The sequence below is a fragment of the Haliotis rufescens genome, unplaced genomic scaffold (genome assembly GCF_023055435.1).
Source record: "Haliotis rufescens isolate VD_foot unplaced genomic scaffold, xgHalRufe1.0.p SCAF_12, whole genome shotgun sequence".
Classification (NCBI taxonomy): Eukaryota; Metazoa; Mollusca; class Gastropoda; order Lepetellida; family Haliotidae; genus Haliotis; species Haliotis rufescens.
This window is the reverse complement of record NW_025963802.1, coordinates 22,381,699-22,394,859: the sequence shown is the minus strand read 5'-3', so window position 1 is coordinate 22,394,859 and position 13,161 is coordinate 22,381,699. Positions and strand designations below refer to the sequence as shown.

Here is a 13,161-nt window from a genome sequence, read left to right as displayed (position 1 = left end):
TACATTCTCAACCTTTCCTATCACCAGTGTTTGTAGAGTGTTAGCACTGGCATTTGTCTGTGTTGAATTGACAGATTCAGTCAAGACCACTCCATCAACGACAAGCTGGATTCCTTTCTGCATACTCCAAACAATTTGGTACACATGTGATTGGTTGGTGGTGATATTGTAATTGGTCGAAACCGACCACATGCTCTTTCCTACGTGTATTGTGGCATGAAGCTGTATTCCTTGGTAATAAAGGACAAGTGGCGACGTAACAAGACTATTGCCGGCATCAAGCAAATATATCGTGGCAGTGTTCTTCATTTCTAGAAACATTACTTCAACTTGTGCTGTGATCCCATTGTGGCAGGTATTCATGTCTGAGAGACAACCAATCGTTTCCGTATTCATTTCAATCCACTGCTTGGGTCTTGTAAAGCTGATGACCTTTTCCTTATCTCGTTGCCCCTCCACCAAAGTGGCATTTCCGTGAAGTGTGAGGTTAGAATCCGTCGTAACAAGAATATCCCCAATCATGCTGGTAAATATGAATTGGTGATGAATGGGAGGGCTCGTAGCTTCTGTAGTCTTTACTGACGTGGCTTCGGGGGTTGGTGTCGGCATATTTCCGGTTGGTATCACTGTTCAAAAGCAAAAGCAAATATATATTTCAATCCATTTCCACCACAGTTTGTTACATGATTAAACGCTAAACAGAACGTGTTTGTTGCCAGCGCAGGCTTGTATACGGGATGAAAAAATGTGTAAATCTCAGCGAATTGATAATTACCAGTTTCAACATCAGAAGTATTACAAAATGTAAATACTTACGCACAGAAGTCGTCCGTGTGTTGTCAGTTTCCTTCCTTTCGTTCCATACTTGAATTTGAGAAATTTGAAGGTGGGTAGACGTTACATTCTCAACCTTTCCTATCACCAGTGTTTGTAGAGTGTTAGCACTGGTATTTGTCTGTGTTGAATTGACAGATTCAGTCAAGACCACTCCATCGACGACAAGCTGGATTCCTTTCTGCATACTCCAAACAATTTGGTACACATGTGATTGGTTGGTGGTGATATTGTAATTGGTCGAAACCGACCACATGCTCTTTCCCACGTGTATTGTGGCATGAAGCTGTATTCCTTGGTAATAAAGGACAAGTGGCGACGTAACAAGACTATTGCCGGCATCAAGCAAATATATCGTGGCAGTGTTCTTCATTTCTAGAAACATTACTTCAACTTGTGCTGTGATCCCATTGTGGCAGGTATTCATGTCTGAGAGACAACCAATCGTTTCCGTATTCATTTCAATCCACTGCTTGGGTCCTGTAATGCTGATGACCTTTTCCTTATCTCGTTGCCCCTCCACCAAAGTGGCATTTCCGTGAAGTGTGAGGTTAGAATCCGTCGTAACAAGAATATCCCCAATCATGCTGGTAAATATGAATTGGTGATGAATGGGAGGGCTCGTAGCTTCTGTAGTCTTTACTGACGTGGCTTCGGGGGTTGGTGTCGGCATATTTCCGGTTGGTATCACTGTTCAAAAGCAAAAGCAAATATATATTTCAATCCATTTCCACCACAGTTTGTTACATGATTAAACGCTAAACAGAACGCGTTTGTTGCCAGCGCAGGCTTGTATACGGGATGAAAAAATGTGTAAATCTCAGCGAATTGATAATTACCAGTTTCAACATCAGAAGTATTAAAAAATGTAAATACTTACGCACAGAAGTCGTCCGTGTGTTGTCAGTTTCCTTCCTTTCGTTCCATACTTGAATTTGAGAAATTTGAAGGTGGGTAGACGTTACATTCTCAACCTTTCCTATCACCAGTGTTTGTAGAGTGTTAGCACTGGTATTTGTCTGTGTTGAATTGACAGATTCAGTCAAGACCACTCCATCGACGACAAGCTGGATTCCTTTCTGCATACTCCAAACAATTTGGTACACATGTGATTGGTTGGTGGTGATATTGTAATTGGTCGAAACCGACCACATGCTCTTTCCCACGTGTATTGTGGCATGAAGCTGTATTCCTTGGTAATAAAGGACAAGTGGCGACGTAACAAGACTATTGCCGGCATCAAGCAAATATATCGTGGCAGTGTTCTTCATTTCTAGAAACATTACTTCAACTTGTGCTGTGATCCCATTGTGGCAGGTATTCATGTCTGAGAGACAACCAATCGTTTCCGTATTCATTTCAATCCACTGCTTGGGTCCTGTTATGCTGATGACCTTTTCCTTATCTCGTTGCCCCTCCACCAAAGTGGCATTTCCGTGAAGTATGAGGTTAGAATCCGTCGTAACAAGAATATCCCCAATCATGCTGGTAAATATGAATTGGTGATGAATGGGAGGGCTCGTAGCTTCTGTAGTCTTTACTGACGTGGCTTCGGGGGTTGGTGTCGGCATATTTCCGGTTGGTATCACTGTTCAAAAGCAAAAGCAAATATATATTTCAATCCATTTCCACCACAGTTTGTTACATGATTAAACGCTAAACAGAACGTGTTTGTTGCCAGCGCAGGCTTGTATACGGGATGAAAAAATGTGTAAATCTCAGCGAATTGATAATTACCAGTTTCAACATCAGAAGTATTACAAAATGTAAATACTTACGCACAGAAGTCGTCCGTGTGTTGTCAGTTTCCTTCCTTTCGTTCCATACTTGAATTTGAGAAATTTGAAGGTGGGTAGACGTTACATTCTCAACCTTTCCTATCACCAGTGTTTGTAGAGTGTTAGCACTGGTATTTGTCTGTGTTGAATTGACAGATTCAGTCAAGACCACTCCATCAACGACAAGCTGGATTCCTTTCTGCATACTCCAAACAATTTGGTACACATGTGATCGGTTGGTGGTGATATTATAATTGGTCGAAACCGACCACATGCTCTTTCCTACGTGTATTGTGGCATGAAGCTGTATTCCTTGGTAATAAAGGACAAGTGGCGACGTAACAAGACTATTGCCGGCATCAAGCAAATATATCGTGGCAGTGTTCTTCATTTCTAGAAACATTACTTCAACTTGTGATGTGATCCCATTGTGGCAGGTATTCATGTCTGAGAGACAACCAATCGTTTCCGTATTCATTTCAATCCACTGCTTGGGTCCTGTAATGCTGATGACCTTTTCCTTATCCCGTTGCCCCTCCACCAAAGTGGCATTTCCGTGAAGTGTGAGGTTAGAATCCGTCGTAACAAGAATATCCCCAATCATGCTGGTAAATATGAATTGGTGATGAATGGGAGGGCTCGTAGCTTCTGTAGTCTTTACTGACGTGGCTTCGGGGGTTGGTGTCGGCATATTTCCGGTTGGTATCACTGTTCAAAAGCAAAAGCAAATGTAGATTTCAATCCATTTCCACCACAGTTTGTTACATGATTAAACGCTAAACAGAACGTGTTTGTTGCCAGCGCAGGCTTGCACACGGGATGGAAAATGTGTAAATCTCAGCGAATTGATAATTACCAGTTTCAACATCAGAAGTATTAAAACATGTAAATACTTACGCATAGTAGTCGTCCGTGTGTTGTCAGTTTCCCTCCTTTCGTTCCATACTTGAATTTGAGAAATTTGAAGGTGGGTAGACGTTACATTCTCAACCTTTCCTATCACCAGTGTTTGTAGAGTGTTAGCACTGGTATTTGTCTGTGTTGAATTGACAGATTCAGTCAAGACCACTCCATCAACGACAAGCTGGATTCCTTTCTGCATACTCCAAACAATTTGGTACACATGTGATTGGTTGGTGGTGATATTGTAACTGGTCGCAACCGACCACATGCTCTTTCCTACGTGTATTGTGGCATGAAGCTGTATTCCTTGGTAATAAAGGACAAGTGGCGACGTAACAAGACTATTGCCGGCTTCAAGCAAATATATCGTGGCAGTGTTCTTCATTTCTAGAAACATTACTTCAACTTGTGCTGTGATCCCATTGTGGCAGGTATTCATGTCTGAGAGACAACCAATCGTTTCCGTATTCATTTCAATCCACTGCTTGGGTCTTGTAATGCTGATGACCTTTTCCTTATCTCGTTGCCCCTCCACCAAAGTGGCATTTCCGTGAAGTGTGAGGTTAGAATCCGTCGTAACAAGAATATCCCCAATCATGCTGGTAAATATGAATTGGTGATGAATGGGAGGGCTCGTAGCTTCTGTAGTCTTTACTGACGTGGCTTCGGGGGTTGGTGTCGGCATATTTCCGGTTGGTATCACTGTTCAAAAGCAAAAGCAAATGTATATTTCAATCCATTTCCACCACAGTTTGTTACATGATTAAACGCTAAACAGAACGCGTTTGTTGCCAGCGCAGGCTTGTATACGGGATGAAAAAATGTGTAAATCTCAGCGAATTGATAATTACCAGTTTCAACATCAGAAGTATTACAAAATGTAAATACTTACGCACAGAAGTCGTCCGTGTGTTGTCAGTTTCCTTCCTTTCGTTCCATACTTGAATTTGAGAAATTTGAAGGTGGGTAGACGTTACATTCTCAACCTTTCCTATCACCAGTGTTTGTAGAGTGTTAGCACTGGTATTTGTCTGTGTTGAATTGACAGATTCAGTCAAGACCACTCCATCGACGACAAGCTGGATTCCTTTCTGCATACTCCAAACAATTTGGTACACATGTGATTGGTTGGTGGTGATATTGTAATTGGTCGAAACCGACCACATGCTCTTTCCCACGTGTATTGTGGCATGAAGCTGTATTCCTTGGTAATAAAGGACAAGTGGCGACGTAACAAGACTATTGCCGGCATCAAGCAAATATATCGTGGCAGTGTTCTTCATTTCTAGAAACATTACTTCAACTTGTGCTGTGATCCCATTGTGGCAGGTATTCATGTCTGAGAGACAACCAATCGTTTCCGTATTCATTTCAATCCACTGCTTGGGTCTTGTAATGCTGATGACCTTTTCCTTATCTCGTTGCCCCTCCACCAAAGTGGCATTTCCGTGAAGTGTGAGGTTAGAATCCGTCGTAACAAGAATATCCCCAATCATGCTGGTAAATATGAATTGGTGATGAATGGGAGGGCTCGTAGCTTCTGTAGTCTTTACTGACGTGGCTTCGGGGGTTGGTGTCGGCATATTTCCGGTTGGTAACACTGTTCAAAAGCAAAAGCAAATATATATTTCAATCCATTTCCACCACAGTTTGTTACATGATTAAACGCTAAACAGAACGTGTTTGTTGCCAGCGCAGGCTTGTATACGGGATGAAAAAATGTGTAAATCTCAGCGAATTGATAATTACCAGTTTCAACATCAGAAGTATTACAAAATGTAAATACTTACGCACAGAAGTCGTCCGTGTGTTGTCAGTTTCCTTCCTTTCGTTCCATACTTGAATTTGAGAAATTTGAAGGTGGGTAGACGTTACATTCTCAACCTTTCCTATCACCAGTGTTTGTAGAGTGTTAGCACTGGTATTTGTCTGTGTTGAATTGACAGATTCAGTCAAGACCACTCCATCGACGACAAGCTGGATTCCTTTCTGCATACTCCAAACAATTTGGTACACATGTGATTGGTTGGTGGTGATATTGTAATTGGTCGAAACCGACCACATGCTCTTTCCCACGTGTATTGTGGCATGAAGCTGTATTCCTTGGTAATAAAGGACAAGTGGCGACGTAACAAGACTATTGCCGGCATCAAGCAAATATATCGTGGCAGTGTTCTTCATTTCTAGAAACATTACTTCAACTTGTGCTGTGATCCCATTGTGGCAGGTATTCATGTCTGAGAGACAACCAATCGTTTCCGTATTCATTTCAATCCACTGTTTGGGTCTTGTAATGCTGATGACCTTTTCCTTATCTCGTTGCCCCTCCACCAAAGTGGCATTTCCGTGAAGTGTGAGGTTAGAATCCGTCGTAACAAGAATATCCCCAATCATGCTGGTAAATATGAATTGGTGATGAATGGGAGGGCTCGTAGCTTCTGTAGTCTTTACTGACGTGGCTTCGGGGGTTGGTGTCGGCATATTTCCGGTTGGTATCACTGTTCAAAAGCAAAAGCAAATGTAGATTTCAATCCATTTCCACCACAGTTTGTTACATGATTAAACGCTAAACAGAACGTGTTTGTTGCCAGCGCAGGCTTGTATACGGGATGAAAAAATGTGTAAATCTCAGCGAATTGATAATTACCAGTTTCAACATCAGAAGTATTACAAAATGTAAATACTTACGCACAGAAGTCGTCCGTGTGTTGTCAGTTTCCTTCCTTTCGTTCCATACTTGAATTTGAGAAATTTGAAGGTGGGTAGACGTTACATTCTCAACCTTTCCTATCACCAGTGTTTGTAGAGTGTTAGCACTGGTATTTGTCTGTGTTGAATTGACAGATTCAGTCAAGACCACTCCATCGACGACAAGCTGGATTCCTTTCTGCATACTCCAAACAATTTGGTACACATGTGATTGGTTGGTGGTGATATTGTAATTGGTCGAAACCGACCACATGCTCTTTCCCACGTGTATTGTGGCATGAAGCTGTATTCCTTGGTAATAAAGGACAAGTGGCGACGTAACAAGACTATTGCCGGCATCAAGCAAATATATCGTGGCAGTGTTCTTCATTTCTAGAAACATTACTTCAACTTGTGCTGTGATCCCATTGTGGCAGGTATTCATGTCTGAGAGACAACCAATCGTTTCCGTATTCATTTCAATCCACTGTTTGGGTCTTGTAATGCTGATGACCTTTTCCTTATCTCGTTGCCCCTCCACCAAAGTGGCATTTCCGTGAAGTGTGAGGTTAGAATCCGTCGTAACAAGAATATCCCCAATCATGCTGGTAAATATGAATTGGTGATGAATGGGAGGGCTCGTAGCTTCTGTAGTCTTTACTGACGTGGCTTCGGGGGTTGGTGTCGGCATATTTCCGGTTGGTATCACTGTTCAAAAGCAAAAGCAAATGTAGATTTCAATCCATTTCCACCACAGTTTGTTACATGATTAAACGCTAAACAGAACGTGTTTGTTGCCAGCGCAGGCTTGTATACGGGATGAAAAAATGTGTAAATCTCAGCGAATTGATAATTACCAGTTTCAACATCAGAAGTATTAAAAAATGTAAATACTTACGCACAGAAGTCGTCCGTGTGTTGTCAGTTTCCTTCCTTTCGTTCCATACTTGAATTTGAGAAATTTGAAGGTGGGTAGACGTTACATTCTCAACCTTTCCTATCACCAGTGTTTGTAGAGTGTTAGCACTGGTATTTGTCTGTGTTGAATTGACAGATTCAGTCAAGACCACTCCATCAACGACAAGCTGGATTCCTTTCTGCATACTCCAAACAATTTGGTACACATGTGATCGGTTGGTGGTGATATTATAATTGGTCGAAACCGACCACATGCTCTTTCCTACGTGTATTGTGGCATGAAGCTGTATTCCTTGGTAATAAAGGACAAGTGGCGACGTAACAAGACTATTGCCGGCATCAAGCAAATATATCGTGGCAGTGTTCTTCATTTCTAGAAACATTACTTCAACTTGTGATGTGATCCCATTGTGGCAGGTATTCATGTCTGAGAGACAACCAATCGTTTCCGTATTCATTTCAATCCACTGCTTGGGTCCTGTAATGCTGATGACCTTTTCCTTATCCCGTTGCCCCTCCACCAAAGTGGCATTTCCGTGAAGTGTGAGGTTAGAATCCGTCGTAACAAGAATATCCCCAATCATGCTGGTAAATATGAATTGGTGATGAATGGGAGGGCTCGTAGCTTCTGTAGTCTTTACTGACGTGGCTTTGGGGGTTGGTGTCGGCATATTTCCGGTTGGTATCACTGTTCAAAAGCAAAAGCAAATGTAGATTTCAATCCATTTCCACCACAGTTTGTTACATGATTAAACGCCAAACAGAACGTGTTTGTTGCCAGCGCAGGCTTGCACACGGGATGGAAAATGTGTAAATCTCAGCGAATTGATAATTACCAGTTTCAACATCAGAAGTATTAAAACATGTAAATACTTACGCATAGTAGTCGTCCGTGTGTTGTCAGTTTCCCTCCTTTCGTTCCATACTTGAATTTGAGAAATTTGAAGGTGGGTAGACGTTACATTCTCAACCTTTCCTATCACCAGTGTTTGTAGAGTGTTAGCACTGGTATTTGTCTGTGTTGAATTGACAGATTCAGTCAAGACCACTCCATCAACGACAAGCTGGATTCCTTTCTGCATACTCCAAACAATTTGGTACACATGTGATTGGTTGGTGGTGATATTGTAATTGGTCGAAACCGACCACATGCTCTTTCCCACGTGTATTGTGGCATGAAGCTGTATTCCTTGGTAATAAAGGACAAGTGGCGACGTAACAAGACTATTGCCGGCATCAAGCAAATATATCGTGGCAGTGTTCTTCATTTCTAGAAACATTACTTCAACTTGTGCTGTGATCCCATTGTGGCAGGTATTCATGTCTGAGAGACAACCAATCGTTTCCGTATTCATTTCAATCCACTGCTTGGGTCCTGTAATGCTGATGACCTTTTCCTTATCCCGTTGCCCCTCCACCAAAGTGGCATTTCCGTGAAGTGTGAGGTTAGAATCCGTCGTAACAAGAATATCCCCAATCATGCTGGTAAATATGAATTGGTGATGAATGGGAGGGCTCGTAGCTTCTGTAGTCTTTACTGACGTGGCTTCGGGGGTTGGTGTCGGCATATTTCCGGTTGGTATCACTGTTCAAAAGCAAAAGCAAATGTAGATTTCAATCCATTTCCACCACAGTTTGTTACATGATTAAACGCTAAACAGAACGTGTTTGTTGCCAGCGCAGGCTTGCACACGGGATGGAAAATGTGTAAATCTCAGCGAATTGATAATTACCAGTTTCAACATCAGAAGTATTAAAACATGTAAATACTTACGCATAGTAGTCGTCCGTGTGTTGTCAGTTTCCCTCCTTTCGTTCCATACTTGAATTTGAGAAATTTGAAGGTGGGTAGACGTTACATTCTCAACCTTTCCTATCACCAGTGTTTGTAGAGTGTTAGCACTGGTATTTGTCTGTGTTGAATTGACAGATTCAGTCAAGACCACTCCATCAACGACAAGCTGGATTCCTTTCTGCATACTCCAAACAATTTGGTACACATGTGATTGGTTGGTGGTGATATTGTAATTGGTCGAAACCGACCACATGCTCTTTCCTACGTGTATTGTGGCATGAAGCTGTATTCCTTGGTAATAAAGGACAAGTGGCGACGTAACAAGACTATTGCCGGCATCAAGCAAATATATCGTGGCAGTGTTCTTCATTTCTAGAAACATTACTTCAACTTGTGCTGTGATCCCATTGTGGCAGGTATTCATGTCTGAGAGACAACAAATCGTTTCCGTATTCATTTCAATCCACTGCTTGGGTCCTGTAATGCTGATGACCTTTTCCTTATCCCGTTGCCCCTCCACCAAAGTGGCATTTCCGTGAAGTGTGAGGTTAGAATCCGTCGTAACAAGAATATCCCCAATCATGCTGGTAAATATGAATTGGTGATGAATGGGAGGGCTCGTAGCTTCTGTAGTCTTTACTGACGTGGCTTCGGGGGTTGGTGTCGGCATATTTCCGGTTGGTATCACTGTTCAAAAGCAAAAGCAAATGTAGATTTCAATCCATTTCCACCACAGTTTGTTACATGATTAAACGCTAAACAGAACGTGTTTGTTGCCAGCGCAGGCTTGCACACGGGATGGAAAATGTGTAAATCTCAGCGAATTGATAATTACCAGTTTCAACATCAGAAGTATTAAAACATGTAAATACTTACGCATAGTAGTCGTCCGTGTGTTGTCAGTTTCCCTCCTTTCGTTCCATACTTGAATTTGAGAAATTTGAAGGTGGGTAGACGTTACATTCTCAACCTTTCCTATCACCAGTGTTTGTAGAGTGTTAGCACTGGTATTTGTCTGTGTTGAATTGACAGATTCAGTCAAGACCACTCCATCAACGACAAGCTGGATTCCTTTCTGCATACTCCAAACAATTTGGTACACATGTGATTGGTTGGTGGTGATATTGTAACTGGTCGAAACCGACCACATGCTCTTTCCTACGTGTATTGTGGCATGAAGCTGTATTCCTTGGTAATAAAGGACAAGTGGCAACGTAACAAGACTATTGCCGGCTTCAAGCAAATATATCGTGGCAGTGTTCTTCATTTCTAGAAACATTACTTCAACTTGTGCTGTGATCCCATTGTGGCAGGTATTCATATCTGAGAGACAACCAATCGTTTCCGTATTCATTTCAATCCACTGCTTGGGTCCTGTAATGCTGATGACCTTTTCCTTATCTCGTTGCCCCTCCACCAAAGTGGCATTTCCGTGAAGTGTGAGGTTAGAGTCCGTCGTAACAAGAATATCCCCAATCATGCTGGTAAATATGAATTGGTGATGAATGGGAGGGCTCGTAGCTTCTGTAGTCAGAAGAATTGTCCAAGAATGTAGCGTTTCTTAGCGGTAAAATTCCTTATGGTCTTAATGTATGTGGCAGTTACATATTTTGATTGTTTCTTGTATTTTACCTTTTAAGTATAATTCATGTACATAATTATATGCAGTTGTAGTCATTTTGTTTTATTGCTCAACCTTCTTTCAACACTAAACTATCAGGCACAGCACTCTTACTAAGCATGGTTACTGCATGGTCACACCCTGTGAACTAATACAATGGCTACAGCCCTATCCCTACTCAACCCTTTTGTCTATATGGCCAGCTTGGGTACTCAGTCATGCTGTATGCTGGACACCTCAGGACTGTGGTCACTCCACATATACCTCTCCAAGGATAAAGATATATGTATTCACGTATTTTTCACAAGGATCGTTTTGGGGAACCTTAGATCAAATACCAAGAGGAGTTTTGCACAACTGTGCAGAAACTTGCGCGGCGTCGTCCCCAGGTGTGATTTCAACCCAGGACCACACACCTGGTTGGTTTACATGTCGTTTACATTTCGTTATCTAGTGTATGCATTTGATCATATATCAAGACAGAATACTTTTCTAATTTACATGTACATAAATATATTCTACCCAGTGCATTTACAACAATACTATGTACTGTATCTCATCATACTAGTATGCATATATCTGTGTTCATGATATGTGTATATTGTATACCTGATTGTTTCAGGGTGGTGTTCTTTTAAATCACATTCATAATTTCTGCAAATAAATATTGGCCATTGACGAACACCGTAGTGCCTGTGGGCGTCTGACCCAGTTGGTTAAGTCATTGCTTTGTTTCAATACTATCGACAGTTCGTCATTGTGCAAACACATGTGTATAAATGAATAAGACTGTATCATCAGAGCACTGGAATTGAACATTCTGGATCCCATTCACACAAAACCTTGGCCAAACGATCGCATCCAAAAGTGAGCGAGATATGACATGGTTTATTCTCCCTGAAGTGTTTTATTGTATAATAAACCACACCCACTCGTCGTTTATTTCTTAAATAAAATATCTTGACATGAGTCGATAGAATTTAAAAGAAAAGAGTGTTTTATTGTACAATAAACCACACCAACACGTCGTTTATTTCTTAAATACAATATCTTAACATCAGTCGATAATATTTAAAAGTTAAAGACACGAGGATGGGATTCTATTTATCATCGAAAATCACTCTTGCAACTCTTCAGTTTGGACAGTTAACCAGCTTCAGTGGCAAAGAGATTAGTGATGTCATGGGTCATTTGATTGTGACGTGGTAGCCGATGACGTCACAATGGTGCGCAAAGCATTGTGATGCAATTTCATTGTCTCTTGTTCTCTATCTCCCCGAAGCAAGGGTGTTAAACTGAGTCTACAAGATCGCTACGCGATAAATTGCAAAGTACAATGAGGTGAGGTGAAATGGGGTTTAACGTCGCTTCCAAGATTATTGCACTTATATAGCGACGTGCATGTACGTGTGTGTGTTTGTGTGGCTGCTAGTACTTGTCCGGACTGATGCCGATTTATGTGCTAGCTCACTGAGATACCATGCCGCAGTTTAACATGAATACCCCACTCAGACACAGTATACTGACTCCGAGCCGACCAGTCCTTGTTTTAGCCCCTTACTGCCGAGCGACAGACAGGGTAACAACAAGTACCATCTTTTAACGTCTTTTGGTTGACGCGGCCGGGGATCGAACCCCGGACCCTCCACTCTCCGGGCGGACGCTCTACCACTAGACCACGGAGGCAGTCCAAAGTACAATGAAGAAAGAAGCTCGGCATATTTTACATAAAACATTGTTCTATCGTGACGTCATTTCTGGGGATTCGAATCTGCTCTCGAAATTCCAGCCTAGTTCGGCACGGGAGGAAACTGGACTTTTATTGTCAGTTAACACCCTTGCCTCAATTTTACTGTGAAAGCCAGGCATGTTTTTTAGATGTATCAATATTCATGCGCATTCAGATTTGCAACCAGTTTTAGTTTTGATATGTTTAACGAAACAATATTGTTTATTTTTATATTTCAATACGTATTTAAACAAAATAAGACACTCATTCTCGTTAGATACCATGTTTATGAACATCGCCTTTGCTCGGACTTTGCTGAGCCCAATCATTTGGTGAAACAGGCATCTAACTCGGAAGAACTTCACCAATGTTATATAGTCCTGAGTGAATATGGAAATAACTGGTCCTTATTTGATTATAAGGTAAAAACATGATGTATAGCTTGAAGTACATGTCATTAAAAGACAGAAACAGACAGGTGTTAGGTTTACGTAACTTATACATACCTGGCGTTGGTGCAACATCGGGTATTGAGTGTTCTGAAGTGTAACATATGAAATGTAAATGAAACGCAATATCATTTATGTTATTAATGTATACGTGGTTTTGTAGGGATCCATGATTCTAAATATTATTGTACACTCGAATTGATATTATTTCCCAATGACATTAGGAAGGAAGCATATCATGGAGTAGAAAGTAAAGAGCACAATTTAATTGTATCCTATTCTACCATGTCATTTTAAAATCCTGCATTCAGATTGTAGTGATATCACTTTGCATTATGCTTACAGTATATCTGCCCCCGCGATTGTGTAGATTTAAGTGGTTGAAGTACATGTATTATGGGGAAAACACGGGGAGCACATGAGGCAAACATATGTTGGTAAAAACG

At 41.4% G+C, this 13,161-nt stretch overlaps 1 protein-coding gene across 1 annotated transcript in view; it reads right to left on the bottom strand.

Annotated features, from left to right (window-relative positions):
* Positions 1–13,161, bottom strand: part of LOC124143244 — an 87,847-nt gene that overhangs the window by 44,658 nt on the left and 30,028 nt on the right. The window contains exon 17 of the mRNA XM_048393443.1: positions 12,773–12,805. Coding sequence (XP_048249400.1) covers positions 12,773–12,805 — 33 coding nt within the window. The remainder of the gene's footprint in view (positions 1–12,772; positions 12,806–13,161) is intronic.